This window comes from Netta rufina (genome assembly GCF_964035555.1).
Source record: "Netta rufina genome assembly, chromosome: 3".
Lineage (NCBI taxonomy): Eukaryota > Metazoa > Chordata > Aves > Anseriformes > Anatidae > Netta > Netta rufina.
Window position 1 is genome coordinate 44,508,679 of NC_140125.1, and position 27,281 is coordinate 44,535,959.

The following is a 27,281-nucleotide window of genomic DNA, read 5'->3' on the forward strand; positions in this document are numbered from 1 at the left end:
TCAAGGCAATTATTGTTAGTCAACACTGAAATTAAATGTTTGGTCAGTGGTATTTTTGGCATATCTTTATCATATCTATATAATATCTGCTTCTAATAAGACTATATCAGAAGGCATAATTTTATCTGGAATTAATTTTATTTTCATTTTATACTGCAAGGATCTCATTAGTATTTTCACAAAGTGCCATTATAATGGCACATTAGAGTTCTTAAATTAGAAACGTGAAGCCTACTTTATAATGCTACTATTTTACCAGTTGTCATTGAGAGAGTGACAATAAAACCAAACTTGTACATGCCTTAAAGAGGACAAAAACTTACATATATAACAACTGCTTTTGGACGTCATCTCAGAAAGGGAAATGAAACTAAAGAACTGGGAAAATAGAGAAAGGAAGATGTATGCAAATTCTAGATTTCTCTATCGTGAACCAAAAACAGTAAAAAAAAATACAATGCCTCTGTCCTCATATACAAAGTCAGCTAGTTGTTTTTTTAATAACTTTCCTCCATACTCTCTAAAAATGAGTTCTCATTTGTAATTCTCTATATTAACTGTAGATGGTGACCATAATCAACTTAGCATTTGCTCTGAGATAGAGCGGTGAGACATGCACTTCTGAATTCCAGCATTTTAAGATTAGCAACAAACAATGAAACAAAAATTCCTTGAAAAGGGAAGAGACAATGACATGAAAATGATGTTTGACACTTAATTCCCCTTAAAATACTGATTTTACTTGAGAATGCAGCACATAATCATACAGTGCATTACAACAAACGAGTCTAAATGGTCTCAATTAACGTAACACACAAAGCAGAAAAATCTACACACTGAAATTGTCTGAATGTGATAGACATTTTAAAAAGTTACAATAATTATTAAAAAGCTCTCAATAAAAAGTTTAAACACATTTCAGTTTCAAAAGGATATTTTGTACATTTTGGAAAAATATAACATTTACTTTACATAACTGAAACATAAGTTATATTCTTTGTAGTTTGTAAGCTTCCATAACTCATACATTCTCTCGTACATTTTCTTTTAATAGATTATTTTCTCTGGATTGTACATCTAATGCAAAAGCATCACTATTCTGAAGAAATGCTTGTTTCTGCATTAGTTTCCTGAAAAGTCCATTTGGATTTGCAAGCAGTTCCTCATGTTTTCCGCACTCAAGGATTTTGCCCTGGCCAAGGACTGCAACAGAATCAGCATTCTGAATCGTAGACAGACGGTGAGCAATAATTAAGACTGTCCTCCCTTCCATCAGCCGGTCCAGAGCTTCTTGCACTAGATATTCATTTTCAGCATCCAAAGCACTAATCAGAAATAACAAACAGAAGGGGTGAGGAGAAGAGGATATTTGTTATTTTAAGAACAGGTTAGTTTTGTTTGCGTTAGGCTTATTTTGCTAAAACTCCAAACACTTGACATTGTTGGTGAAGCTGAACGAATGGAACAGCAAAAAAAGTTTGATGAACATGCATAGTGCTCACATCCAAGTTATACGTGTTACATATTCTTATATGCAAAAATATGCATGAAGAAATAACACAAAATTAATTCAGTGGAAAAAAGTAAGTTATGCTGCACTGCAATCATCTCTTTTATGCTATCAACTTCATCATTTAAACTAAATATACAAAAAGATTTTGAAACAGCTGTTTCAAAGCTAAGTTGCATGTTACATAGAGTTAACCGAAATATTGTAATACAGTGTACCAGTACCTTCCACTTTGCATAAAGAAAGCTTTTATCACAGGTCTCTTAATCTATTTACCTAAAAAACACTTTTTGGGAGGAGGATGAGGGGGTGCCAGATGCTAGATCATTTGTGCAAGGGCATGCAGATAAAGGAAATGAACACTTCCCAAATCTCAGTTTTAGAAATAGATAATTTCTATTTTCTTTCTTACCTTGTTGCTTCATCTAACAGAAGAATTTTAGGATTCTAAAGAAGAAAGTAAAATTGGTTATAATTACACTTAGATATCTGAATATTCATAACAACAGCAACAGTATTCATACAGCTGAAAACTCCAAGTACATGTTTCATCAGAAGAACCGTGTGTCACTCAAAGAAAGCATTGCTTTTAAGAAGACTACATGCTTAGAGGACAAAAGAAATAACTCATCTTCAAATTTTGCAAGCTGAAGTAACAGAACACCATTAACTGATAACTATTTAAAAGATACAAACTAGTAGTACTGCTTGTAGTCAGTTGCTACAAACTAGTAGACTGCTTGTAGTCAGTCTACTACATATAACTGTCTAGAATCAAAAAATATCAAGAATCTACCAACAAGCAGTACTTCACCATAGATTAAATACATAGTATTTAAGAACTCTTCCCAACTAAAAAACATAGAAACATCTGCATACAAATGCCGAAGGATTATTTTCCAAACTACAGTACACAATCCAAACTTCCTTCTCCTTCAGTTAAAATCTAAAGATTTTACTATCAATTTACTTGATTTAGAGGCTACATTGCACTCCCAAATGCATGTATCTCAACAACTCATTTTTTACCATTTATATATGGTAAAAAAATAATTTGTTTTTATATATATATATATATATATAAAACAAAGTTATATTATGTAAGTTTACTCGCACCATATTCTTAAAGCCTTCCTTCATCCTTGACATGGTCTTATGAAAGAAAGCCATTATACGGTGATTTACTATCATTAGAAAAACAGGACTGAAAGACAGGAAGAAGTGCTTACGTAAGTAAATTGTCTGCATTTAAACCAATCAGCACTTTCAAACTCCCTGATACAAAAGATGTAAATATATATATATATATATGTATTTTTATTTTTTTTAAAGATTGTTCCAACCCTCCCAGTGAAAGGCTTCCTCCTCTTTAATCCTCTCCCCTTCCCCACAAAGTAGTTAAGTAGCTGTGCAGTCTTACCTTGAGCAGAGCTCGAGCAATAGCAATTCGCTGCTTCTGTCCACCTGGGGGAAAAAGTCAGTAAATTCATAGATGTAAATTCATCTCAGTAAAGTCAGTAAATTCATACTTTTAGCTGAAGGCCAGAACACAATTAGGCATGTGCAATTTAGGAGGGGAATAGAAATATAGGAAGTATTTGTTAATATTTATGGTGGGCTATGAGTTGCAGAAAAGACCGATTAACAAAAAATAATAGAATTTTGGCTTCACTCTGTAGCAGCAAGATTTTTTTTTTTTTTCGAATAAAATGAAAATGTACCTGAAAGTAGAATGCCTTTTTCTCCAACTACAGTGTCAAATCCTTTTGGAAAATCTCTGATGAAACTAGCAGCATTAGCTATTTCAGCAACTTTCTGAATCTCCTCTGCAGTCACTGTAGATGGATTCTCTGCACCATATGCAATATTCTCAGCAATAGAACAAGAGAATAGAATTGGTTCCTGAAAAATTCAAAAATGTGGCATATTTGTAATTACATGCACGTATTGTCTGTATTTCAAATAACATAAATCCCACTTAGAAGACCCAGCATTGTATGTATGCTAAAGTTAATCAATTTAAAAACAAAACAAAGAACAAAACAAACAAAACAAAACAAAAAACAACACACAAACTAAACTCTCCTAACATCAAAATGGGTGGTTGAAAAAAAAAAAAGGTGTTTTTTTTTTTTTAAACTGACAAAACATGACATAGCCCTCAATTCATAATATTTGAGAAAGAATTCAGCAAGATCTATTCATCCAAACATCAGAAAATCTCCCTTCATGTTTTATTACATATCGTCGTTTACAACAATACTGAATCTTCTCTTAGCTATCTCTACATAAATTTCATGGCATTTTGTGCATTTAATGAAAACTTAAAACAGAGCAGAGGATTGTCATACAGGACAAGTGATGGGGAAATAGGAAAATGTCTGGAAGAAGGTAAGTCTGCTCTGGTATAACATGTAAGAAACACGCTATAGTCTGCAATCTACTGGTAACTCCAGCCTGGATAAAATCAAATATATACATTCAAAAAGAAAAATGTTAATATGTCCAAGGGAACATCATTTTTGCACAAAACCTTTTGGTGGCATTACTACATAAAGATGATGTTTTGAAAGGCAATGTATACCCAGTTACAGAATTGCATTTGCCAGGAAATTACACTGAGCACAGGTCATTTTTCATATGGTTGTGTAAAATATGATTGTGTAACTGCCATTAATACAAACCATGACTAAATGTTGAGTTTTGTGTTGCTTTCTTCAACAAATCATAGCAAACATCGAGGTACTCCAACCCATATAATTTGCAACAGTGTACTTCCCAGTCTCCATATGCACATTTTTCTTTTCAGCAGATAGTTTGTATCTCTAGAGTTAGACTACAGAAAAAACAGACTACAGAATAATAGGACTAGCTCTGAATACTTATTTTTAGAATAAAACATGCATAGCAACAGTTATGGTGAGAAGGAGGAGCTTTACTGTTTTCTCTGAGATGCAAGATTGCATACTACTAAAAACAAGAAAAGTGAGGCACCACAAGTTGCTTAGACAGAATTATTTCATTCACTTAGAATTTGTTTCTTCCTTACCTGACTTACTGTTCCAATCTTTGTCCTGAACCACAGTGGATTTAACTGACGAATATCAAAGCCATCAACAGTGATAGTACCTTAAAGTAAGAAACAGTAAAGTCAAGTGTGTTCTGACACGTACTGTAAAAGAGGCGGAAAGAACAGTTGAGAACAAAGACCCCTGGGGAATCACAAGCTGGCATCTTGTCAGGGCAGATCAGAAAGGCAAAGCTATGCAGGCACCACCACAAGGTAATCGCACACCCCAGAGGGAAGCACGCTACATCAGTGGGAGAGTCACAACAGGACCTCAGTGCAGGAGCCCTCCTTGTTTATCGGGTGTATCTAAGACACAAAGCATCATTTGTCAAGTGAGAGCAACACTCAGAACATACCTGAGATAGGATCGTACAGCCTCAGGAGAAGGGATACAATAGTCGATTTCCCGGTACCACTTGGGCCAACCAGAGCCATGACAGAGCCAGCCGGAATGGAAAGGCTGAAATCTTTGAAAATGGATGCTTCTGGACGTGTCGGATATGCAAACTCTACGTTCTTGAACTCCAAAGCGCCTCTGAATGTGGCTTTGCCTAGTGTGATTCCCTCTATATGACAGAATTAAATAGAAACATTTGAACAGAAGTAAAAATCAGCTCAGACCTCCGAGACCTGCCTTACACATACTCAGTAGAAAAATCTGTCTCCTCATTAAACCTAGGGATAGCTGCAAGCCACAACAGTGGCCCGCAGGGATTATATTTCAGCCATGATTGAATCAGCATGGGGCACTGCTCACACCCGACTGCAATTTCAGGTTGCTCACCAGCAGTGAAGCCTTAGGCTGCTCCAGCAACAGGAATAATGTGCATCTTGCTAATATGTAACGACTAATGGTGTTCACTTCTAGTACAATCTGAAATTTTAAACATATTACAAGCAATTTACATTTGTCAATGACAAGTAATGAAATAAAATGACACACTGTTGAAGGCCAAAGTCCTGTTGCCATAGAAGAGATGCAAAAAGATAAACATTGCAAATCCCTTACTGCCCTCTCCCCGAGCCACAGTCACCTGAAATGCCCTTCCCTTTGGATAAGAGCGTTCACTCTGCACTACCCGCTAATTACTTAGCATTTAAGCAAAAGCTGTCACTAGAACAAAACTGTTGCTAGGTTTGTGCATAAATGGCTATTTTTACAACTTGTATTTTTATAAATTGGAAAATATAATAAATTATAGACAAGAGAGGATTCAAAAGTCCAGAATTGTAATTCTTACGCAACAGTTCACAGAAAGCAAGGTTTCAGTTTGTGAAACACCATAACAAACCAGCATCAATGAATGATTGCCAAAGTTAAATAAAAGGAACTTCTTTCTGGAACACAACATTTGACTTGACAATTATCTTAAAACACTATCACAGTACCGGAAATGCATAAAAGTAGATAAAGAAATACAATTTCTTCAAGCCCAGGTATATCCCAACAAGACATATCCATACAAAGTCAGCTAATTTGACAGTGGTGCAGCATTATCAACAGATAGCTTCACTCGAAGTTCCTGCCAGTTTTGGGAAAACTGGCAGCACCAGAGCAATACCCAAGAAGTGTTCAGCTAAAGCCACATCACCCCTGAGCTTTCATTCTTTTCAGATGTAACCCCCAAGTAGCCACAGCAGATGGTAGCACATGCCTGTTCGGTTGAACAGGTAACTGGGAGAGGGAGATGGAGAGGGAACACAGACACCAATCGCTAGCAGTCAAGATTTTGCTAGGGCAAGCCATTTCGACTACTTTTCTTTCTCCCAGATTGCTTCCTCTTCCCCAGCCTTTAGACTTTCAGTTTAATGGTAGCAGCATAGAAATGGCAAAGGCAAGCACATGCAATTTTAGACTCCTTCCTAGACTTTAATCTATGGACATACACACAGTAACTTGTTTGCCACCTGAAGCACAACAACCCATAAACCCTTCACTGGGAAAAGAAATGCATTTGCTAAATCCCCTGCTAGCAGCCAAATTCTTACTATGTCAAAGCAACAAGTAATCACTTATCTTTATTCTCAGTTCCAGTTATTGCATAGTTTATTACATGGCCTGCAACACAGGAAGTCTGGTACCACAAGTCCTTCCTCTAAATATTACTTGTAAAAATATCTAAAAGCTATATGCAGGATTGTGCTTGATTTATGTTTGGATTATAGAGACGGGGGAAAGAAAGACGTTATCATCAGTTCTTGAAATATTTGTTGTCACCAGAAAAAAAAAAAAAATCGAATTCAGTGAAAATAAAACCTAGGCAGCCAAGAGAGTAGATATATAAACTATAATTGTTCCTTGAGACAAAGGTTTATATCTTTTCTTAGGTATTTAGTTTATAGTAAAAAGAAACTTAAAAGAAATTTTCTGTAAGCCTATGCAACGTGGATACCTGAAACTTTGTCCAATTTATTTTCACTCTATACAATAAATATCATTTTCTGGATGAAAACAAATGGTATAATTAAACAATTCAATACCTTCGGGGGAAAGCCAACTTCTTCCCCATTACTACCTGCTTACTCTGCCCTGATGCCACCATAAAGATGAAGACTACCGAAATAATCCATATTTAAAAAAAAAAAAAAAAAAAAATCATGTCCAAATGATGATGAAATCAGCAGTTGCACTACATCTGTATAGGGCACAGCACACTGCAGTGCAACACTGGATAATACTCTGACATGGCAGAAGTTTAAGGTAACTTCCTTGGTTAAGACAAGAATGTCTAGTTTCATTAGCCAGTTGGCGGTTACCTCGTGGACCAATGGGTTTTATTCTAAGTCTTTACCTCCCTCCATCCACTGGAGACAATAGTACTTTTAATTGCCTAAGTAAGGCCTATATGCACTGAAAAGCATCCTACAGACACAGGCTTGCAGCTGCAAAGAGAAATAAGACAAAGGCCAGACTGTGCCTTGGTGTCAGTCAAATTAAGAACCCAGTAATTCCAGCACAGGGAGACAGAAACTGGAAAAAAAATAAAAATATTGAAGCTTAGTATTTCAAAAATACCCCTCTGTATCAACCAACTCAAAGATAAAACTCAATTCCCTAAACCACGCATGGCTCGCTCAAAAGATCTGTTAGGTCTGTTGAATGTTCTTTTCTCCTCTTCCTCTTATGCCAGCCCCTACAAAGTTTCCAAATTAAAATTTCCAGATAAAGATTAGAGAGTAACTACAGTGCTGACGGCTCACCTAGACTCTACTATATTGCGTTTGTTATTAGCATGCAGAGCTGGACAAAACTTGTGTACTATTTCTGCTTAATGGGATGCAGCTGATGAAAGAAAACAGCAATATCACACAGAAATTATCTTCTAAAAGCAGCTTAGTGAACTACTTTGAAACAGGCAAATGCTGTTTATACACTGGAGGGCATTGCATGGCTTCTAAAAAATAGAGCCGTCAATTAAGAGTTGCTGACAAAAAAAAAATTACAAGGGCAAAAAGGCAGGTTTATAGATGGTGTTTGCGTATCTTCTTTTGGGAATTTGACAACTACATCAGCAAGCTATTCCTCTATAAAATCTAACACCTCTCAAAGGTGAGCACCTTTTTCTGTAAACCTACTGATAAAAACAGATGTGATTTCAGACACGCAAACCTATCTTTAGGCGTAAAGCAGCCCACAAAAAGTCAGATGTGAATGACTGATTTGTCACAAAAATTGTTTTTCTTCACACTTCCAGCAATGTCAAGGACATCAAGGACATTACCTCCCCTTCAAAACTTTTTTGTTCATGGCTTAGAGCACTGCAATTATATCAAAAAACACTATGCCCATGTAATCAGGTCCAACACCACAACACCATGCATGCCAGGCAAGGGGACTGCCTGGTATGGAAAGCTGCTCATGCACAGAGACCCATAACTCCCCTACCCATGGGTGAATTAGGCAAACCATGTGCCAGAATGGCTCCTTCCTCCTCTAAAGAAGAGGGAAACGTGTGCGGTGGTACTGGGAGGAGAGGGCCGTAAATTATTCCAGAAGTCACAATTGCTGTACCTGTACATCCTACACTCTCCCAAGAAGGACTTTCCATCTCCGCTCCCTTCCTTCTTTTCATTCCCTAGTCATACCTTAGCCCCCCAACTCCCACAGCAGAAAAGCCAGAAGTTCAGTTTGGCATGCAGCTCAAGGGCCTCAAACACTCTGTGCCTGCAAGTTGTGCTTTTCAAATTGACATGTATTACCAAGGAACCATTTTCACTGGATTTATATGAATGGTTTGCATAAACTTGATATACTCTTAATGAAAAATACCTGGTTTTGAAAGCTTCTTTTTTTCAGACTGCTAATTTCTTAGCCATTAGAGATGCGCATGGTAAGCCTTTTAGTGAAAATAGGAAATACAGCCATCTCAAACAGAGCTCCTCCCTTCTTTTTCTTCCTTCCACTCTTAACTCTAAAGCTGATCCAAGAGAAAGCGGTGCTGACATCAAAGCAAGGAGCTAGAAATGAGCATGTCCTCAGTCACAGAACTCTCAAAGTAATATATTTAAAAGCATATCCTGAATCAGTTAAAAAGGAAGAAAACAAAACAAAAGAAATTTTGAGCTCAATTAAAGGAAATTTTCATCATGTTTCATAGTTAGGAAAAGGCAGAAAAGTTACCACTGTATCTTGTTTCTTTCTGAAAAATTTAAGTTAATACTACCTTTAAATATTACACACCTCTTTCTGAAGTACAGAGGAAAGTCAACCTATCAACAATAACGAACCAAGGACCCACCATTAAATGGAAGTTGGGGCTTCCTCTCAATAAGTTCCCATAGACGTCCACCAGCACCTAATCCTTTCATTAGTTCAGAATAAAAGGAACTTAGACCTAAACAAAATCAGAAGAGAATTATGAATGGAAGACATTAGGAGACATTAACTTTGTGTTACATCAACATTAAAGCATCAGAAACACACAGGGGATCTCTTACTCCAATACATTATCAGACTTGTTGATTTTAATCCTACCTAGTCTCACTTGAGAGCTACCAACAACCCTTATTCACCATTTTTTATATCTTTAAAAAAAATCAAAGGAAACAAATTGAAGTTAAAACATCAAAGCTTGTGTCTATTCAAAAGCAAAGCATGCTTTGCAGAGCACTATCTGAAAGGTGGCCACACAAGGCAGTAGCCTTGGCGAGAAGCCGTCTGCTTGGAAGAAAAACCCAAACCTTCTGCAGTCTATAGCACAGCCTGGAGGAGAAGGCATGAGTCTCACAAAGCCCCTTGAAACTGAGACACACAGGCTTGCAAATTCACAACCACTCATAAGGAAAAAAAAAAAAAAAAAAAGATCGTATAATATGGACAGCAAATACTAATTAGAAAATGTTTTCAATTTTCACCACCTGTCTTCAGCGTTTGGTAGAAAACACAGTAAACTGTTGTAAACAGAAAACACAGCAAACAAAAAAGGGGGCAATGTTCCAGATTATACAATGAACTTCACAGCTCACTGCATGAACTCCTGTATGTACTGATGATGGCATATACCAAGCAGACTTGGGGCTCAGCAGATTTCTGTTTGTAGGTGTCAAGAAGGGCAGGCACCTTGTGGCACGACAGCTTTACTTCAGAGTCCCCATGATGTACGTAATGGAGGGACTGGACTGCACAGAGCTCGCAGCTGACAATGGCACAGCTGGGAGCCTCTGGGTAAGTAGTAAGGGACAAGCAAATGAAGTGGATGTTGTGGGAGTCTGTAGGTTACCCAGCCAGGATGATAACACCAATGATTTATTCTTCAAGGACCTGCCACCAAAAGTTCAACCTTGAATATGGGGAGAGCACTTCAGGTTGCCCAGGGAACTAGTTAGTAGGATTCCCTGGGAAACTGATCTGAAGGCATTGGGGTCTATCAGTGCTGGTCAATTAATAAGTACCACCTCTTCAGTGCATAGGAAATGGGCAGTTCCAAAATGCTGGAAGCCAAGCAGCTGGGGCAAAAGGTTGATTTGGCTGAGCAGAGATATTCTTCTAGAGCTCAGGCAGAAAAAGAAAGCATACAGCCACTGGAATTGAGGTAGGAAGACTACAGCATTGCTGTTTGCCATTGTAGGGAGAAAAGTCAAGCAGCCAAAGCTCAATTTAGGTTGAAACTAGCAGGTACTTGCAGGGGATAATATAAAGGACTTTTTAAAGCACGTTAACAGGCAGAGCCCTGAGTTGGACTTAACAGTCCTTGTGGGTTCCTTCCAACTCCGGATATTCTGTGACTCTGAGAATGAGCTCTGTGCAGAACTATATTCCACAAGCACAGAAGGTCCATGGTTGGAAAGGACCTCTGAAGGTCATCTAGTCCAACCCCCCAGCCAAGCAGGATCACCTACAGCACATTGCGCAGAAGGGTGTCCAGGCGGGTTTTGAATATCTCCCAAGGAGACTCCAAAGCCTCTCTGGGCAACCTGCTCCAGTGCTCTGTCACCCTCACAGTACAGCAATGCCCCCTCATATTCAGACAGAACCTCCTGTGCTTCAGTTTGTGCCTGTTGCCTCTCATCCTGTCACTGGGCACAACTGGAAAGAGACTGGCTCTATCTTCTTGACCCCCTCCATTCAGATATTTATGCACATTGATGAGGTCTCCCCCCAGTCTTCCCTTTTGCAGGCTAAACAGGCCCCATTCTCTCAGCCTGTCCTTGTACAACAGGTACTCCGGTACTCTAATCATCTTTGTAGCTCTCCTCTGGACTCGCTCCAGTAGTTCTATGCCCCTGTTGTACTGGGGAGACCAGAACTGGACACAAAATAATCTTAAGTAGAATTTAAAAATATGTTTTTATTGCAGATATTAGCCAAACATATTTTTTAGCGTGTCTAACACTATTTTTGTATCTTTAATATTAATTTTTCCCACGTTTTCAAAGTGCCAGGTATCTGTTTGTTGACCAAACTTGAATGATTCAAACAGAAGATAGGGGTTTTGGTGGTTGGAATGGGTGCCACAGCGACTTTGATATCCACGGAAGCAGGTTTTGTGAATTTTGCCTTCAGGCACATCTTTGTGCTTCCCACGATATCAGGCTTTGTCTTAGAAAATAGGAGTACAGATGAGCTGCACTGCCCTGCCAATCTATCAGAAGCAACACTCATTCTGAAGAAGAGCCCTTCCAATCAGTTATCAGGCTTCAAAGTACCTTATCTTCGTTTTTGCCTGCATGCCGTAGTGAAGACTGCTCTCTCAAAGAGATGAACAGTTTGTTTCTGGGCCAGTAGATTACAGAGTCTGAGCTTCAGAAAGGAGTCAACCAGTAAGGTAAAACAAAAGGTTAGCACCAGAATGTAGTGTTCTGCTGGCATTTTGTTTACTTTTTCCAGCTCAAGACACTCTTTATACTGAGTTACAGGTAAATTCTACATGCCTAACTAGACTGTGTTTAACGCAGGAAACCATTTTAAAACAAATACTATTTCTTTACAAAACATGCCAAATATCTTAGTTTAGATCCAAAGAAAACAAGAGCAATATTTATCTATTGCATATCTACATTGATAAAAATAACCTCTGTATTCTTTTGGGAACATACAAAGCTTATATTAAATTATAAATTATTATTTTCATTAACTCTTCAGAAAAAAAAAAGTATGGTTTCTTGGGAAGATCATTTTGAGAAGACGTTTTAAGCCAGATCTTTTAAGAGCTTCTTCCCTCCCGCCCCCAGACTGACTGTAATGCTTTGATGTGAACAAAATCTAATTTCTTATTCCATACCTCCAATACTTATTCCAACCCAGAAGGCATACATAAGGAATGAAGAGAGTTCACCAACTGTCATGTAGGCATTGCCCATCAGTAATCCTCCTTTGTACAAGACTGAGAGGACAATTAAGTTTCCAGAAAGACCAGTCTAAGTAAAAACCAAAAAAAAAAAAGAAAAAGTGAGATCTGTCACATACATCCTAAACTTCATCCTCTAAAATGTTGTTTCAGAACGTTCCTTCTAATAAAACAATTCCCATACTAAGTGTACATATAGTTTTGGAGTACTGAGTTAAATTCAAACAAAACCAACTCTAACCCCAAGCGAGCTGACAGCCCAACAGAACAGCCCAGCAGCACTACACTGTGCTATCCAACAAGTGTTCAAAGAATAACCCCACTGCCCCCTTTAAAAAAAAAAAAAAGAACAACCTCATTCCTCGTGATGGAAAGGAATGCCAAACATTGGCATAATTCAAGGAGAAGAATTGATAGTCATCAGTTAAACTGCAGTTTTAAATGTTAAACAAATTCACTGCAAGCGGTATAGAAAAATGCAATCCCATCCCCCCTCCTCTATCCATGCACTCCCCACCTTCCTTGGCACGGATGCTTCATCAGGAAGCCAAAACTTTAAAACACCAAAGGTGGGGGAAAGGTTTCCACTGGTTTAGTTCCCTGAATCAAAGTTATGGGCTTAGATAAATAGCACCAAGGAAGGTGTGGGGCAGCAATTGAGGCTTAAACTTGCTTTATCCTACCACTTCATCTCAGGGTGCAGTTTCACAGCAATTTGGACTGATTTAAGTTCAGTATTCCCACAGTTCTATGGAGGTTCTATTTACACTCAATTCATTTATTTGCAGATTTGTAAGTATCCTCATGAATTTTAAAACAATTGATGCTTGGAATAGCGTGGTTGGTTTCTTTCATCAGGGCATACTTACTGCTCCAAAGAAGCCTGCCCGAGCTAGTGCCTCCTTTTTAGCCAACTGCAGCACATAATCAACTTTATTGGTGTATTTCGCCATTTCAGCCATTTCTTGCCCGAAGGCTCGAACTGTTCGTATGTTTCCAATACGCTCTTCAGCTAACTAGATAAAAGCAAAAACCAAAAATACACACAGACACACAATTTTGAAAGTTCATATTATAGAACATTTGAAAGTTAAGCCAGCAGCTCCAAATACTTTCCTTTGGACAACACTGGAAATTTTCTCATGCCCTCCTTGCAGTTATTTCTTGAAACAATTCCACTCATTTAAACAAAGCAGCACTGGGAACTAATCTAAACTACTAATGCCCCATTCCAGCTCAGTATTTTAACTTCTAAACAGCAAAGTAATAATTCTAAAATAACCTCAACTGTAACCAGTTAGACTAAGTTGTTAATAGACACTGTGATGGTCTGACAAAAAACAAGGCCCCTTTTGGAATTAAAAATAGGAGATTAAAATATAATTACTCTTCCACACCCCATTCAGCCTGAAGATTTGAATAGAACACTAGCATTGCCTGTTCATGCGAGCTCCCACACCTGGTTTTCAGAGACATCAGCTTCATTTTGATACAGGACGAGGCAGATGAATAGAAGAGAGAATTGTTGTACTGCAGAGTCAATGTACGCAAGTCCTATGCAGGACATTCCAAGTTTACAACAGCTGACAACTATGGCTATTTTACCTAGGAGTTTGATGGCTTCAAGCTCATAACCATAGTCCAAGAAAAGTCTTTGTCAAACCCAGATGCTAAATTACCCAGGGCTTCACAGATTGATTATTTTGACACTGTCACACAGCTCTAACCTAATCTCCTTATCCTCTCCACAATGCACATTTCTTAATTCTCAAGGCACATTAGGATGTATGGACAGTGGGTTTTTGTTTGTTTGTTTCCCCACCCCCCAAAGCACTGTTGTTTTTGAGATCAATGGATAAGTGTTAAAGTTTAGCTTTCATACTGTTCAGGTGCAAAACTACAGGCACGGCAGGCCTAAGGGCAACGAACAGTGCAATTATTTTCAGAGTATCTGTAGCTGCAGAGATGCTAACTTCAAAGTTGCTCTAGTGTATTTAAGTTAGCTAGAAAGTATCTGTTACAAGATTACCTGTGTTGCTTCTGCAAGAGAATCTTGGGTCATTTTAGTAAGTTTTCTCAAGTATCTTCCATAAATCACAGCCAGGACAGCCAGGGGTGGCACAATGCTCAGAACAAATGCAGCAAGGCTAGGAGACACAAAAAACTAGAAGAAAAAGGTATGTATCAGGGGTTTATGTTCAGAGTAAAAATAAGCCACTTGGGTACTGAACTGCAACTTCCCTCACTAGAGTTTTCTGAAATTAGTAAGATTGTAATTTAGTGTTGCCATGCTTTCATTTATCATGTTTTATTTCTTCCAGGCAAAGTATCTATTCCTCCATAGCACTTGGGGAATGTATCCCATGGCTAGAACAAAGGATTAAAAGTCAAGTGGTCTGGATTTCATTTCCAGCTTTCTCAGTGGTTCGCTGCGTGGGCTCAGCCAAGTGTCTCAACCTGCCAGTAAACAAGCCTACCAGGAAATCTCCTGGGAATGCTGAAAGACACAAGCTATTACATAGTTTCTAAGGTGCTGTCACAACTTTTAAATAAATGGTGTAATAAAGTTCGAGTAGAGAAACATCATACGGTACTTTGGGGTACCTGAGGAACAGGTGGAGTCACCAGCACTCCTTGGCACTCATGGGCATAGCGTGGAATAATGGATTTAATGTTGCAATACCTTATCACTCGTAACAGCAATCATCATTAAAGCTCCTAAGTAGATTCTTTTCATGATTTAACATTATATGTAATATGTTTTGACTTCATTTTGCTTTCTGTAATCAAACCAGACAAATCTCAAAAAAGAAATTCAAAATTGATTTGACAGGCTTTATAATTATTCTACAATAATCCCTCCTTCTAGGTAATCTTTTACAGTCTACTTTTTAAGACTGCATCATGGTAGCATTTTTGAGCAAGATGCCTTATATAAGGTTATTCTAGTTAATCTATGGTACGATAAACCTTAGACTCTATTGGCTTAGATAAAGACAGAAAACCAGAATTGTTATCAGCAACAAAGTATTAAAGCTTTAAAGCTTCATAATGGAAACTGTTACCCATTTCTAATAACATCAGTCTTAGAAGTTTTTGTTTATTTGTTTTGAGATTTTTTGCTCTCTGTTTTTATCCCTAGGTAGATGGCAGAAGTTACCATACTTTCATTTAAGGTAATTGCCACCAACTTATCTTCTCTCAGATAAGCACAACAAAACTCATACCACAGAAACCACCACGGGAAGTCAGATTTTTATGTAAACCAACTGACCACTGAGGAATATTAACTGATGCCCTGCACAAAAGTTTTTGCTAGCATGCTTCCTACCTAAATGTAGCAGTAAGGGATGTGGTTTAGTGATGGGAGGCTGATGGTTGGTCTTCTTGAAGGTCTTTTCCAACTGAGATGATTCTAGGATCCTATTATATGATTCTATTATATATTTCATATATTCTATATGTTCTTTATTGACAGATTAAAGCAGAAGGATTACCACTGATAAAAATCTTCCGCAGTAATTCGAAGTTCAGTGCTGTTCTTGCTCACCTAGGCTTTACCCAGAATCAACAAACTTCAACGACTTTCACATCAAGCCCCTCACACCTTATTCTATGGGAACATTATCACTTATTTTAATATCTTCTGTAAGAACAGAGTTCAATTATTTGTCTATAATTTCACTTGATAAATTAGGGAAGCAAGAGTAGTTAATTTCAAAGCTTCGTTCTCCATATTTTGGCTCATGAATAAACATCAAGTGGCTATAGGCACACTACCTCTTGCAATGCTGTGCACAAAGGCTATTGTATGAGTTAATAACCAGTGAAATACACTTGGATCCAAGAACACACAACAGTTGCTGGACTGAATGGCATTCACACATTACCAAACAGAAGAGGAACAAAGATGAAACTGCAAGAAGCAACAAGCAAGGAGGAGACCACCCTACCATCATTCCAACCCCCACAGATGCCTGAGCTCCTGCTCTGAGCCCATCGGAAAGGTTTTCGGTCAGCGAACGGCCCAGGAGCGCTGTATCTGAAGATAAGCGGTTTATCAGCTCTCCCGTTCTGGTCTTGTCAAAGAAAGCAGTTTCTTGCTTCAGAATAGAGGAGAACAAGGTTGTTCGCAAACGTTTCACAATTCTTTGTCCTGTCAGAAACAGAAGGCAGTCAAGCACGGCATACAAGACCTTACACACACCAGCCATATAGAAATTGCTGAACTCTATAACACCGAGCCAGTCACATTACAGTTTTAACACACCACTGGAGGGGGAGCTTTGAGGTATCACATAACAGTAAACAAAAATGAACAATTATTTCAGCGTGCTTATCTTTTCGCTATTCATTTACCTTTGATCTGGTAAGAAAAGCTACTGATTCCATGACAATTTCTTAGCCGGTGCCAAGAATTCATTTCAGATCGCTAGATATGCTGACTCTGTGAAAACCAGATAACTCACAGGTCCACTTCTTCGTTTTTACCTGCAGTCTGCATGAGGTAGACACGAGTAGCATTAGCAGCAGCACCGCATAGAAAGATTCCGCTCAGCAAGGCACACAGGCTGGAGAGGCTCTCTGTGAAGTCTTCGCTGGGATTCGTGTAAATAACGTCAATAACTTTCCCCAGAAAGAAAGGGGCTGACATGGTAATGACACTGGAAACTGTCAGAAAGCCAACAGCAGCTGCAAACCAACATGAAAAGGGCAAGGAAAAAAGAGTGAATTTGCAAGATCGTTAATAATACATACAAAATACTTTTTCACTCAAAATTTCTATTAAGCCCTTAAGTGCCAGCACTAAATACTACATAATCAACATTCTTTTTTTTAGCACCCACTCTGAATGGGATATTTTAAGTCACTGTATAAACTAACTTAGGCAAGGCACATATTAAAATCCTGAAAACTTTTCTATATAATGACAGCCCTGGAATTGTTCCTTTTCTCTGACATTTCCCCTTACACTCGACAAAGCTAACTTTCTACATCTTATCCTGAGAGAGCCCAACAATTAGTAAGTTTTCTGTATCTCACACACAATCCTTCACTCCGGTTTGGTTTGTATTTCATTATTCATGTTTATTACCGTATCATCATATTAAGGCTTCCAATAGTCTGAGAGAGCAATGGACTGAAGCAAAGATCCACCTGAGAACCATCTACACCATATGACTTTATTTGCAGTTATGTATGTTTTACTCTCGATAGGCAAAAATTAAAAATATATTTGTTTTGTTTTACTCTTCACTATTGCTGGTCTAAAAGAAAAACAGCATCAGTACAAACAGAAGTCTGTTTGAATTCCTGTTGCAAGATCACCGGTGCAGCTGTTCGAAGTTGTGTCACAGTGTATGGAAACTGCACTGGGCCAAGACTTCGCCTTATGAACTTTATTCTGCAAAGGGCTTTCCTGAGCCAAAAACACAGCTTGATTCTGAGAAGGCAAGCCAAGCCTGAAAGGCTGAGAGCTAGAAAAAACTCCTCTTGATTGGAAACTGAACAAACCTGATATGAAAACCACTGAACCACAACAAACAACGCCATTTATACAGCATAATTTTCAAACAGCCAGCCCCACACTTAAAGCAACCATTGACGGGGCTACGATAAAGCTACTAGCAGATAACGTCTGTAAGGGCAAAAAGGATCTCTGTTGCAAATCCTGGAGCTGTCCCAGTTTTCCTTCCATTTTAATGAGCTTCTGTTATTGCTTTTATTATGACAAGAGCAGCGAGCCCCCAGCAGTGCACCGCTGTGAGCAGTATGCTTCACATCTGTCACGGAGGGTGTGATGCCCCTTACCACCTCCACACACGCAGGGAAAGCTTTGCTTCAGTTTTTACTTTAAGTGTAAATACAGCTGTGCATTTATGATGAAGAATTCGAGGTATAAAGAGCTGCATACCTGCCACCACCTGAAGCAAGCGCTTTAACTTGAAGCTACAGAAACTGTACAAAACCAGAGCAGAAGGAGAAAGACTGCTGCTGCAAACCTGTGTAAGCCATGACACAGACAAGTCTCATAAACATATTATTTAGTAGCTAAAGCTTCACACAAACAAGTGACCTTATTAGCAGGCTGGCTGCAGGGGTGTATTCAGGTTGTGAAGCAGCAGGGAAAAATCCAACAAGGCTGGGTCATCACCTGGCAGGCAAAGCTGCTCTATAAGACAAGGGAAGATGGTCAAAAGCATTGCTTTTACGGGCACAGTGCTGTGTAGCAGCTTGGTGTCCCTGAGTCCAGCCCTTTCCTCAGTTATGGATAAACTGGACAGCTACACACATCAATGTTCAGCCAAGGAAGAGGAGAGTGCAGCTACAAATCCTGTATGCCTGCCTAGCGGTACAGCATTCCTGGCTTGCATTTACCTTCAGCTCTTCTTCATTTTATGAACAGCACGGATTTCACTGTAATTACCTCCAGCAGCCTTACCCGAACTAAAAGTAAATACCAGTACCTAACACCAACTGAAGACTACTAAACGACTGCAATATTCAAGTGTCAAAAATATATGGGAACAATGCAGCCCTGAAAACGAAGGCTCACACGATCCAGATTGTTATTTTTAATTTTCCCCTTAAACAGTATGCATGTCTACAGCAATTTAATCACAAATCACACACAAAATGAGGTTCCATAATTGAAACTCTCGCTTTGATTACACCAGCAGAATAACTAGAAAATTGCACGGATGCCAAGCTGTTCATCTTTTTTTTTTTTTTAAAACTGTTGACTAATTAAAGAAAAAGTAATCAGCAAGCAGTCCTATCTCCCCGCTCAAAGAAGAGCTGTCACTGTGATAAGTGGCTAAAGGGAGGAGTATGGGAGGAGTAAAGGGAGGTGTTCGGCAAGCAGATAGGAAGACACTTCGGTGACACTGGAGGCTGTCAGTGACAGAAAAAAAGGTCAGAGTAAACTTTTAGTATTCATTTCACACAGCCTACTCTGTTAGCTAGAAGGCTGTGTCAAATGAAATGGTGCATTCAGGAAAATAATATATATATATATATACATACATACATATATATACATATATATATGTATAAATACAGATATATTTAGAGTAAATCAATTTTGCAGGCTATGAGAAGAAAACAGAGAAAATGTGAAGCAAATCAATGGGACTTACAAACCTGGGACTATGTCAGATTGACAACAGAGGCAAAGACAAGGTGACCTGGCTCCAGGAGTGGCTGAGAAGCCCTGCTGGAAATCTTAAGCAAACATTTTGCTTGTCTGCCTGCACAGAAGCCTAGCTGGCTGTGCAAAGCGATGCCTTTATCGCTGCAGAGATCAGCGTGCTCTCTATTAAAGCTAAAGTGGGCTTGCTTGTTGACAGCAGATCTGCAACTTCATTTCACTAGACACAGCTCTTGCTGCTCTTGGCGCAGAGGACAGGCCACCAACCGATAAACTGGGGCATTTACAAGCAGTAACTAGCCAGAGCTATCAGAAGTCTCTCTTCAGAACAGGGACAGAGTGACTCCGAAGGGTCATAATACCCATTTTCTACAAGCAGGAACACCACCAAGAGTGCTATGAAAAGCTCTAATTTCGCTGGTCCTTACCAGAGCATCCCTCTCACTGCATACAGTATGTGGAAGAGTACAAAGCAAAGAAACTGCCCTTCTCCCAGAAAGGCCTGTAAGCAATTTTATACACAGACACATCATGATTTGACCTCAGAAGAATTACGATCATTCAAGTTAATCAAGGGACAAAGGACATTAAAAAAAGGTAATAATGAAGCTTGGCAACACATGTTGACACAGCAAATGAATGGAGTACCTAGCTTTTCCTATTCAGTAAGGTTATAGGTGTTACCTCCCAGAATCTTTCATGCATTTTCCTGGTTTCATTTGAACATCAGAGCTGGCAGGACAGAGCTCTGGATTTGCGAGAGATGCTTTTCTACTAGAAACTGAGAATACTTGTCCTTTACCAGTTATCCGCACAGTTTTATTCCAGTACATATGGACTTTTTAAGCTTAACAATGAATTTCCACAAATGTATTTGGAGTGGTGAATAAAATCTCCTATGATGCACACACACAGAGATCAGGCTATTCGTTGCTATTTTATAGTAGAAAGACCCACTGATAAATGCCATGTTTGTTGGGTAGGTGAAGCCCGTTTCTGTTTGGGGAATCCTGGCCCACAAGGAATTTGTTTTGGATTATGCAGGAAGGCTGAATGGCTGTTATCAACACTGTGAAGAGGCAGTTCTGCAAATAATGATTTCAGGATAGAAGATCTTCTTCCAGAATTCACTGTCAGCAATTAAGGATTTTCTAATAGTCCTCCTTAGTTCGTTAAAGAACAACTCTAATACTGTTCTTGGGAGAAATACAGCATGTGTCTGACAGCACAGCTGCGTAGGACATATCCAGGATATTCCGGAGAGCTGCTAGCTCATTTAGTGCAGGTGTGTTAATTCACAGGTGTGGCCAACATACTGAATCTTGCAAGTTACTATTTTCTGTGATGATTATGGGTTTTAGAAAAAATGCATAGGAGATTTCTAAAGACAGTCTGATGTGGTTGTTGGATCATTGGTGTTTTGTTTGTTTGGTGTTTTGTTGTTGTTTTTTTTTGTTTTGTTTTGTTTTGTTTTGTAAGCACAAAAGGAACAGTTCCAGTTTCGGAATGACAAAGACTTTTTTTTTTGGTGCACCAACAATACCATTGCACAACTTAAAATATCTTGAAGACAGCTCACGAAAAGTCCGGCATGCTGTGGGTCATCTGACTGACCAGGATGATACAACAACACTTTGGAGGAACTGTCAGAGAAAATTGCTGTGGAACAGCAATTAAATGAGATGTAATTTTGAAGGTACAGCCCGTCTCTCTTAGGGATAAGACCAGTGCCCAGGGTCTGAGGGGCACAGCGAGATAGATGCCAGTGCTGGAGAGAGCCCCCGAGTATCGGCTGGGTGCATCCCTTGTGCTCAGCACATTTACATGATGCAACCTAGGGAAGTCTATCATCTTGAAGAAAGCCTGCTCTTCGAGTCGTGACATGTTTGGGATTCACACAAATCACCCTCAGGAGCTCCTCACTGGACTGACCTGCCAGGAGCCCTTCGCCACAGAGCAAACGAAATAACAGCAAGCCTTTGCAGAGCAGGTTACGGGGGGTTGTCAGAAGAGCTTTCAGAGAAGATACTTAATGAGAGAGGCACAACACAGTGGTTTGAGGAAGCCCAAGCAAGGGAGGAGCAAGCAGGACTGCTGCTTTGCACAGGGGAGAAGGAGGAAGAGGCAGCAAGGCCCGCGGCCCTGAAGGCCCAAGCACAGCTGTGCAAAGCCTGCACCCGAGAGCAATGAGGGAGGCTGGACTCGGACGGACTCCACTATAAGGAAACGCCTGCACTTTCTTTCAAGAAGCACGGTATCTCTGTTTTACAATGGGTTGTTATCAACACGCCCAGCACCACAAGCTGGTCCCTGAAGACACTCGCAGAGAGCCTGTCACAAACAGGCCTCCCCACAGCTTTCTGCCACTGCGGAAAACCTTTGCAACCCCCACACAAAATGTAAAAGTGCACACACAAAATGTAAAAACTCACACACAAAATGTAAAAGCAATTACTTTGCTGGGGCTAGGAGGGAGGAAAAGCTTATTATCCTATCAAAACCCACTACAAAGGGATGGCCCATTTATTTACCCAGCCAGAATCCCCTGTATGTTCTCAGCACCTTCCCTGGCTGTTATTTCAGGATGCTGGACCTGTCTGTAGTTCAGGTAGAGCAGAAGCACAGAGTTTACTCAGAAAAGTAGGAAAGCATTAGAAGTTTCTGTGTATTTACCACAATACGTTAAAATAGCTTAAACAACTAATTAGGGGCTCACAGTGTTTAATCAGAGATATTTAAAAACCAGACTTCCTTCCAATAAGAAAGTATTTAAAGCTTCTATTTTATTTTCTCATGATATTGATTTTCCTCAGCTATAAAAACCAGCCAAGCTTTTAACCACCAAATGTTGGAAAGTCACAAAATAACTCGAGGTTTTCAGGAGAAGTATTTTTTTTTTTTAATTTACCTTTGACATGTTTAAAATTAAAGCACTTATCTCTTTCATATTCATCTTGTGTAGAAGATGGTCTTTACGTCAGACCAACCTAGCAATTATTCCTTCTATCTTCACAGTTCCCTCAAACAGAGAGTGCAGCAAAAACATTTCCCACAGAAACAAAGTCCCAAGCCCCTCATTGATGAGGGCGGTCAGCAGTTAGTGTTTCTGCAATGTCCTGGTGAAATAGCTTCACCAACAGTTCACCACCAACTTAAGATAAGGAACTGTCACCAACCGGCCAAAGAAACGGATTTTTTTTGTGTGTGTGATAAAGCCACAAGGCTGCTCAAATCTTTTCTTAAAGCTTAATAACAAACACCAACAAAAATCAGAAGAAAAGCTGGGGGGAGAGGGAATTCAGCCTCTTTGATTTCTACAAAAGGCACACGGCACATGAGAAAACAATCAGCACGTTACCCTTATAAGTACCATACATACATTAATTACAATTTTAAAACCACAAGAATTGCCTTCAGAAAATTCAAGTTAAGGTGCGATTGTTGAGTTGCTTTTACACAAGCAGAACTGCTTTACAGTAATGAAATGTAGTACTAAAAAAACAGTGGCCGCTTACGTGGACTTGGGAAGTAAACCTAAATTTTGGCCAGGAATGTCCCAGCTACTGGGTGGCAGCACGAAACAGCAAGATTTACAAGCATGGGGTTCAATCCAAGTTCCAAAGAGAAGGGCGTTCTGGTGCCTGTCAGCCTTGGCTCCCACCAGCTTCCTTCCTGTTTGCACACTACAGAATTAATTTGACTCACCATCAAGGTTTTAGTGAGTGCAGGAAAACTGATTTGTTTCAAAGTCTTTTAGTTAATTTTTCAGTGGAGAGGCAAAAATATATCTTTCAAACAGTGCATGGATTGCCTGCTGGTGTTCAAAATCACGCTGCAAAACTTGGAAGAGCAAAAGTTTCAAAATTTAACCGAGTGTTACTACAAGCTAAATACGTATTATTTGCCTGATTTCATTTCCTAAAATAACTAAAAATGTAAGTTATCAAAGATACTCCTACTCAAGTACTTGACAAAAAAAAAAATCATCTTGTAAGTATTAATAACTAGAAGTCTGGTCTTCCAGTAGTAATACTGGGAACTGATGCGCTCCACATTTCTATCTGCATTCTGTACAAAAAATAAAATAAAATAAAAAGTCAAGTTGTTCACTACTCCAATCAAATGAACTAGTAAATTATTCAAATAGTTTCTGAACTACATAACAAAGAAATGTAAAAACTTAAGGTACTCTTAGGTAAAATACTTTGATCCTATTTTTTTTTTTAAATCGCCTTTCTTTAAGAATTGTTTTTTCTAGCGATTTATTCCTAATTAAAAATTACAAAAGGAAAAATTACAGCAATTCAAGTATTCCTCGTTCAAGTATGAGAAAGTGCATCGCCTGGCATAACTTCAAAGTACAGAAAAACCAGATTACGAACAAGGCAGCGTTCCTCTGATTTCATGGCAACCCTAACTCATAGGGTTGTTAAAAAGATGCCCAAAATTCTAAAATAAAACTTAGAAAATAACATTTCGTGCACATCTTTAAAGAAGACCTGAGTACAAACCAAACCTTCTTTCTTCGATTCAGTCTGTGTTATACAGGAAAAGGGCACACTTTGCTGCTGGATTAAAAATTTCAGAATTTCTTGTGCTTACCCTGCAGTTCAATAGAGCCATTGTTTACTTGGCGTGCGGTTTGGATGAAGCGCAACAGACAGATTCTCACAGGGAGAAACAAGGAGGTGGGAAGAAATGAAAAGGATAGTTTTGAGAAGGCATTTTTGTGGCCTCGCAAACACAGTGGGATTTAGTAATTTCAGCAATGGCTATATCCTGCTCCCTGGGAACCGAGTTTAGCTGAAGACACCGGTTTACCTGACTGACTGCACAACATTAGATGGAGAATTCTTGAAATGACTCTCCACCTTTGTTAAATCTGGGAGGTATTACAGAATTTAAAAACTCGTAATTTCACTGCACAAAAATGTAGCCACTAATGGAGTAAATTCCCATCGTAGTATTTAGTCATCTTTTTACCCCTGTTAGTAAGAACTACGATATTTAACAGACATGTCCTGTGTAAACTGTAGCCAGCTCTAGGAGTAACTGAGGATGAAAGATAGGATGCATCACACTGAGATAAGTGTGTGTGTGTATTTTTGGCAGGACGACATTTGGTAATTTTCACTTCTGTTTTCCCTTCTAATGGACCCTGGAGGGCCAGAACCTCCTTCTGGGAAGGAAGCATTGCAGGGGGTGCTGCATGCCAGTGCACAGCAACTCCTGGTCAGAGCACGCCACTTCTTCCTCAGCCCAAAGACAGGGAAGAGGCCATGTGTAAAACAAGATGAAAACACCTCCTCTGGTGCCAGCCAGGGCAGGTCACCTTCCCCTTTGCCTCTGCACCTGCTCAGCTGACACCACGTCCCCCCTGCACCCACCCAGGTGAACCTAGTCTTGCACAAGCTGCTCTTCCTCACAAATCATCCTCCTCTGCTCCCTAGCCCTGATATTAATAGGGCTCCATCTTCCGTGACTGTGAACATGAAGGAGCAATGACAGGGAGCAGCACATCACAGCTACCTGCTACCACGGGAGAGGTACGCGACTCCACGGGGCAATGCCACGAGCCTCTGCTACCAGCCACAGGCTGCGTAACCTGCAGAAGGTCTGGAAGAGCTCAACTTTCTTGCAAAACAACACTGCACCTGTAAGCTTCTTAGGAGATCCCATGGCATTTGTTACATGGGCTGGAGGAGGAAATTAAATGTTTCACCCTAGATTCATTGTCTCGCACTGTGAAACCATTAACCTTTCTCTTTCCTTAGAGAACAGAGGTAAAGATGCTGAGTTTGTAAGGACTAGTATTGTAGTACAGAGATATTACAGGAACAGGAGAAAATGTATTTTAACATATTTTAGATACAACACACATATGTGATTTCCCTACAACCACCTACAAGAACATTTTTACACATACTTTTTATTCCTGCTCTCTGAAATAACCCAAGGTACCTTCCTTGTTTGCTTTTCCATCTTCCCACTCTATTACAACTTAACAACAGAAGTTTTGCTTAATTAACGTGTCAATAAGGAAGAAAAATTTTACACAAACTCACTTTGTTCCCAGAATGAAGACAAATAAAAAAGTAGTTATTGCTTTTGCATGTGTCCCCCACCCCACTCTCATGAATTAGTATTATCAGGTTATTATTATTATTATTTTAATAATTCAGGCCATTTTGTTATCTCAAAAGATAAAACTGCACATAGCTGATTTTCAGTAACTGTGACAGTCAATTTACTTAGATAAAAACACCAGGATACTGCACAGGTGATGGTCACTTAGCCCTATTTTAGAACACAATTGCACACTATTGTACCTAACTGTAAATTGAGTTCTCAGCTCTAAGCCCCTGAATCCTAAAACCCTTCTTTAAAGCAACTGGTCTCTTTGTTTTTGTAGGTTGTGCATGGAAACGAATAAGAACCTCACTGAAAGACAGCAGGCAAGCTCTGATCAATTCTTCACCAGAATCTGAATAGGCTGGACATCAGTTACTGGCAAAGGGATTTTAACTTTTAGTTCATAAGCCAGCAAAGAAAAATAACTGTGAGGAAGGCTGAAGCCTTACTGCACACCACTTTTGCTCCCTCCATCCACCCATTTTTCCTTGCTTTCACTCCGCACACACAAGACAGCTGCGTTAGCTGCACGAAGCAGGCGCTCGTGGCACAGAAATACTACTATTTTTTAAACAATCCTTTGGATCCAAGTTATTTTGGCTGCGCTAACACGTCAAGAGGCTCTGTAGCTACACACTGTGAATAAAGACTCGCACAGGAGCATTTCCCATGCCGCACAGACACGTCTTCGAAGAAGCCTCCTCGCCGCCCCTCTTTGCTGCTACCAAATAAAGGTAAGGGAGAGGAAGGCCGCCTGTCCACGGTGGGAAGGAGCCACTCGAGTGCCCTGCAGAGCCCTAACGCTGCCACGCAGCACACATGCCCCACGAAATTACGGTGCTTTGCAGCCCTACAGGGCCAATGCCACCATGCAGCTGTACACCACTACGGTGTTTAAAAATATATAAATAATTAAAACCCACAACCACTGATGTTTCCTTATTACGAGGAGCTATCATGCCCCGATCCCTGCGAGCAGGGACAGCGGGAGCAGCCTGTTCCTGCTCGGCGCAGAGGTGCAGGAGTTCACCCTGGAGAAGCCGCGAAGCAGCACAGCGCTCTCCAAACACCTTCACGAGCTTCAGACGAGAAACTCTCCGCAAACACAAACCCAGTTACGGCCACACGGCTCCCCCTCGCCTCCCCCTGCAGCCCGGGGCGGCGGCCCGGTACCTGTCAGCCTCCAGCGCTCGGGCCGCGCCAGGGCCAGCAGCCTGCTGGCGGGCAGCCTCGGGGGGACGCCGGCAGCCGCCCCCCGCCGCGCCTCGCTGCTGAGGGGCCGCGGGGCGCCGCCGGCCGCCCGCGGCGGGGCGAGGAGGAGGCGGCGGCGGCGGCCCGGCGGGCACGGAGGCGGCGGTGGCGGCGGCCCGGGGGGAGCCCCGCAGGCGCTGGCGGAGCGCGGCGGGGCGCTGAAGGCGGCGGCCCGAGCCCACGGGGGCGGCGCCGCCCGGCGCAGCAGCGGCAGCAGCCAGGGCAGGCGCGGCGCGTAGCCCGACATGGCGCTGCCGGCCCGGCCGCGCTCCGTGCGGTGCCGCTGCGGCGGGAGGAGGCGCCTCACGGCCGCCGCCGCCGCCTCCACCGCCCATGGGCCGGGGGCCGGGACCCCCGCGGCGGCGGCCCGGGCTGGGGCCG

The 27,281-nt window shown here is 40.5% G+C and overlaps 1 protein-coding gene across 1 annotated transcript; it reads right to left on the reverse strand.

The window, feature by feature from the left end:
* Window positions 1-119: 119 nt before the first annotated feature.
* ABCB10 (ATP binding cassette subfamily B member 10) lies at window positions 120-27,281 on the reverse strand. Its single transcript, XM_084283598.1, has 13 exons — window positions 26,823-27,281; window positions 16,859-17,059; window positions 16,321-16,523; window positions 14,397-14,531; window positions 13,237-13,383; window positions 12,302-12,437; window positions 9,320-9,415; window positions 4,937-5,146; window positions 4,560-4,639; window positions 3,232-3,412; window positions 2,931-2,974; window positions 1,923-1,957; window positions 120-1,325 (listed from the first exon to the last, which is right to left on the reverse strand). The coding sequence occupies exons 1-13, from the start codon at window positions 27,145-27,147 to the stop codon at window positions 1,022-1,024; spliced, it is 2,097 nt and encodes a 698-aa protein (XP_084139724.1). The 5' UTR covers window positions 27,148-27,281; the 3' UTR covers window positions 120-1,021.

Coding starts and splice junctions, on each gene's coding strand:
- ABCB10 (XM_084283598.1), bottom strand. CDS start 27,147: ATGTCGGGCTACGCGCCGCGCCTGCCCTGGCTGCTGCCGCTGCTGCGC. Junction 5,147..9,319: donor GCCCCAACTTCCATTTAATG/GTGGGTCCTTGG, acceptor TCTGTCATATAG/AGGGAATCACACTAGGCAAA. Junction 4,640..4,936: donor GCTGTACGATCCTATCTCAG/GTATGTTCTGAG, acceptor TCTTACTTTAAG/GTACTATCACTGTTGATGGC.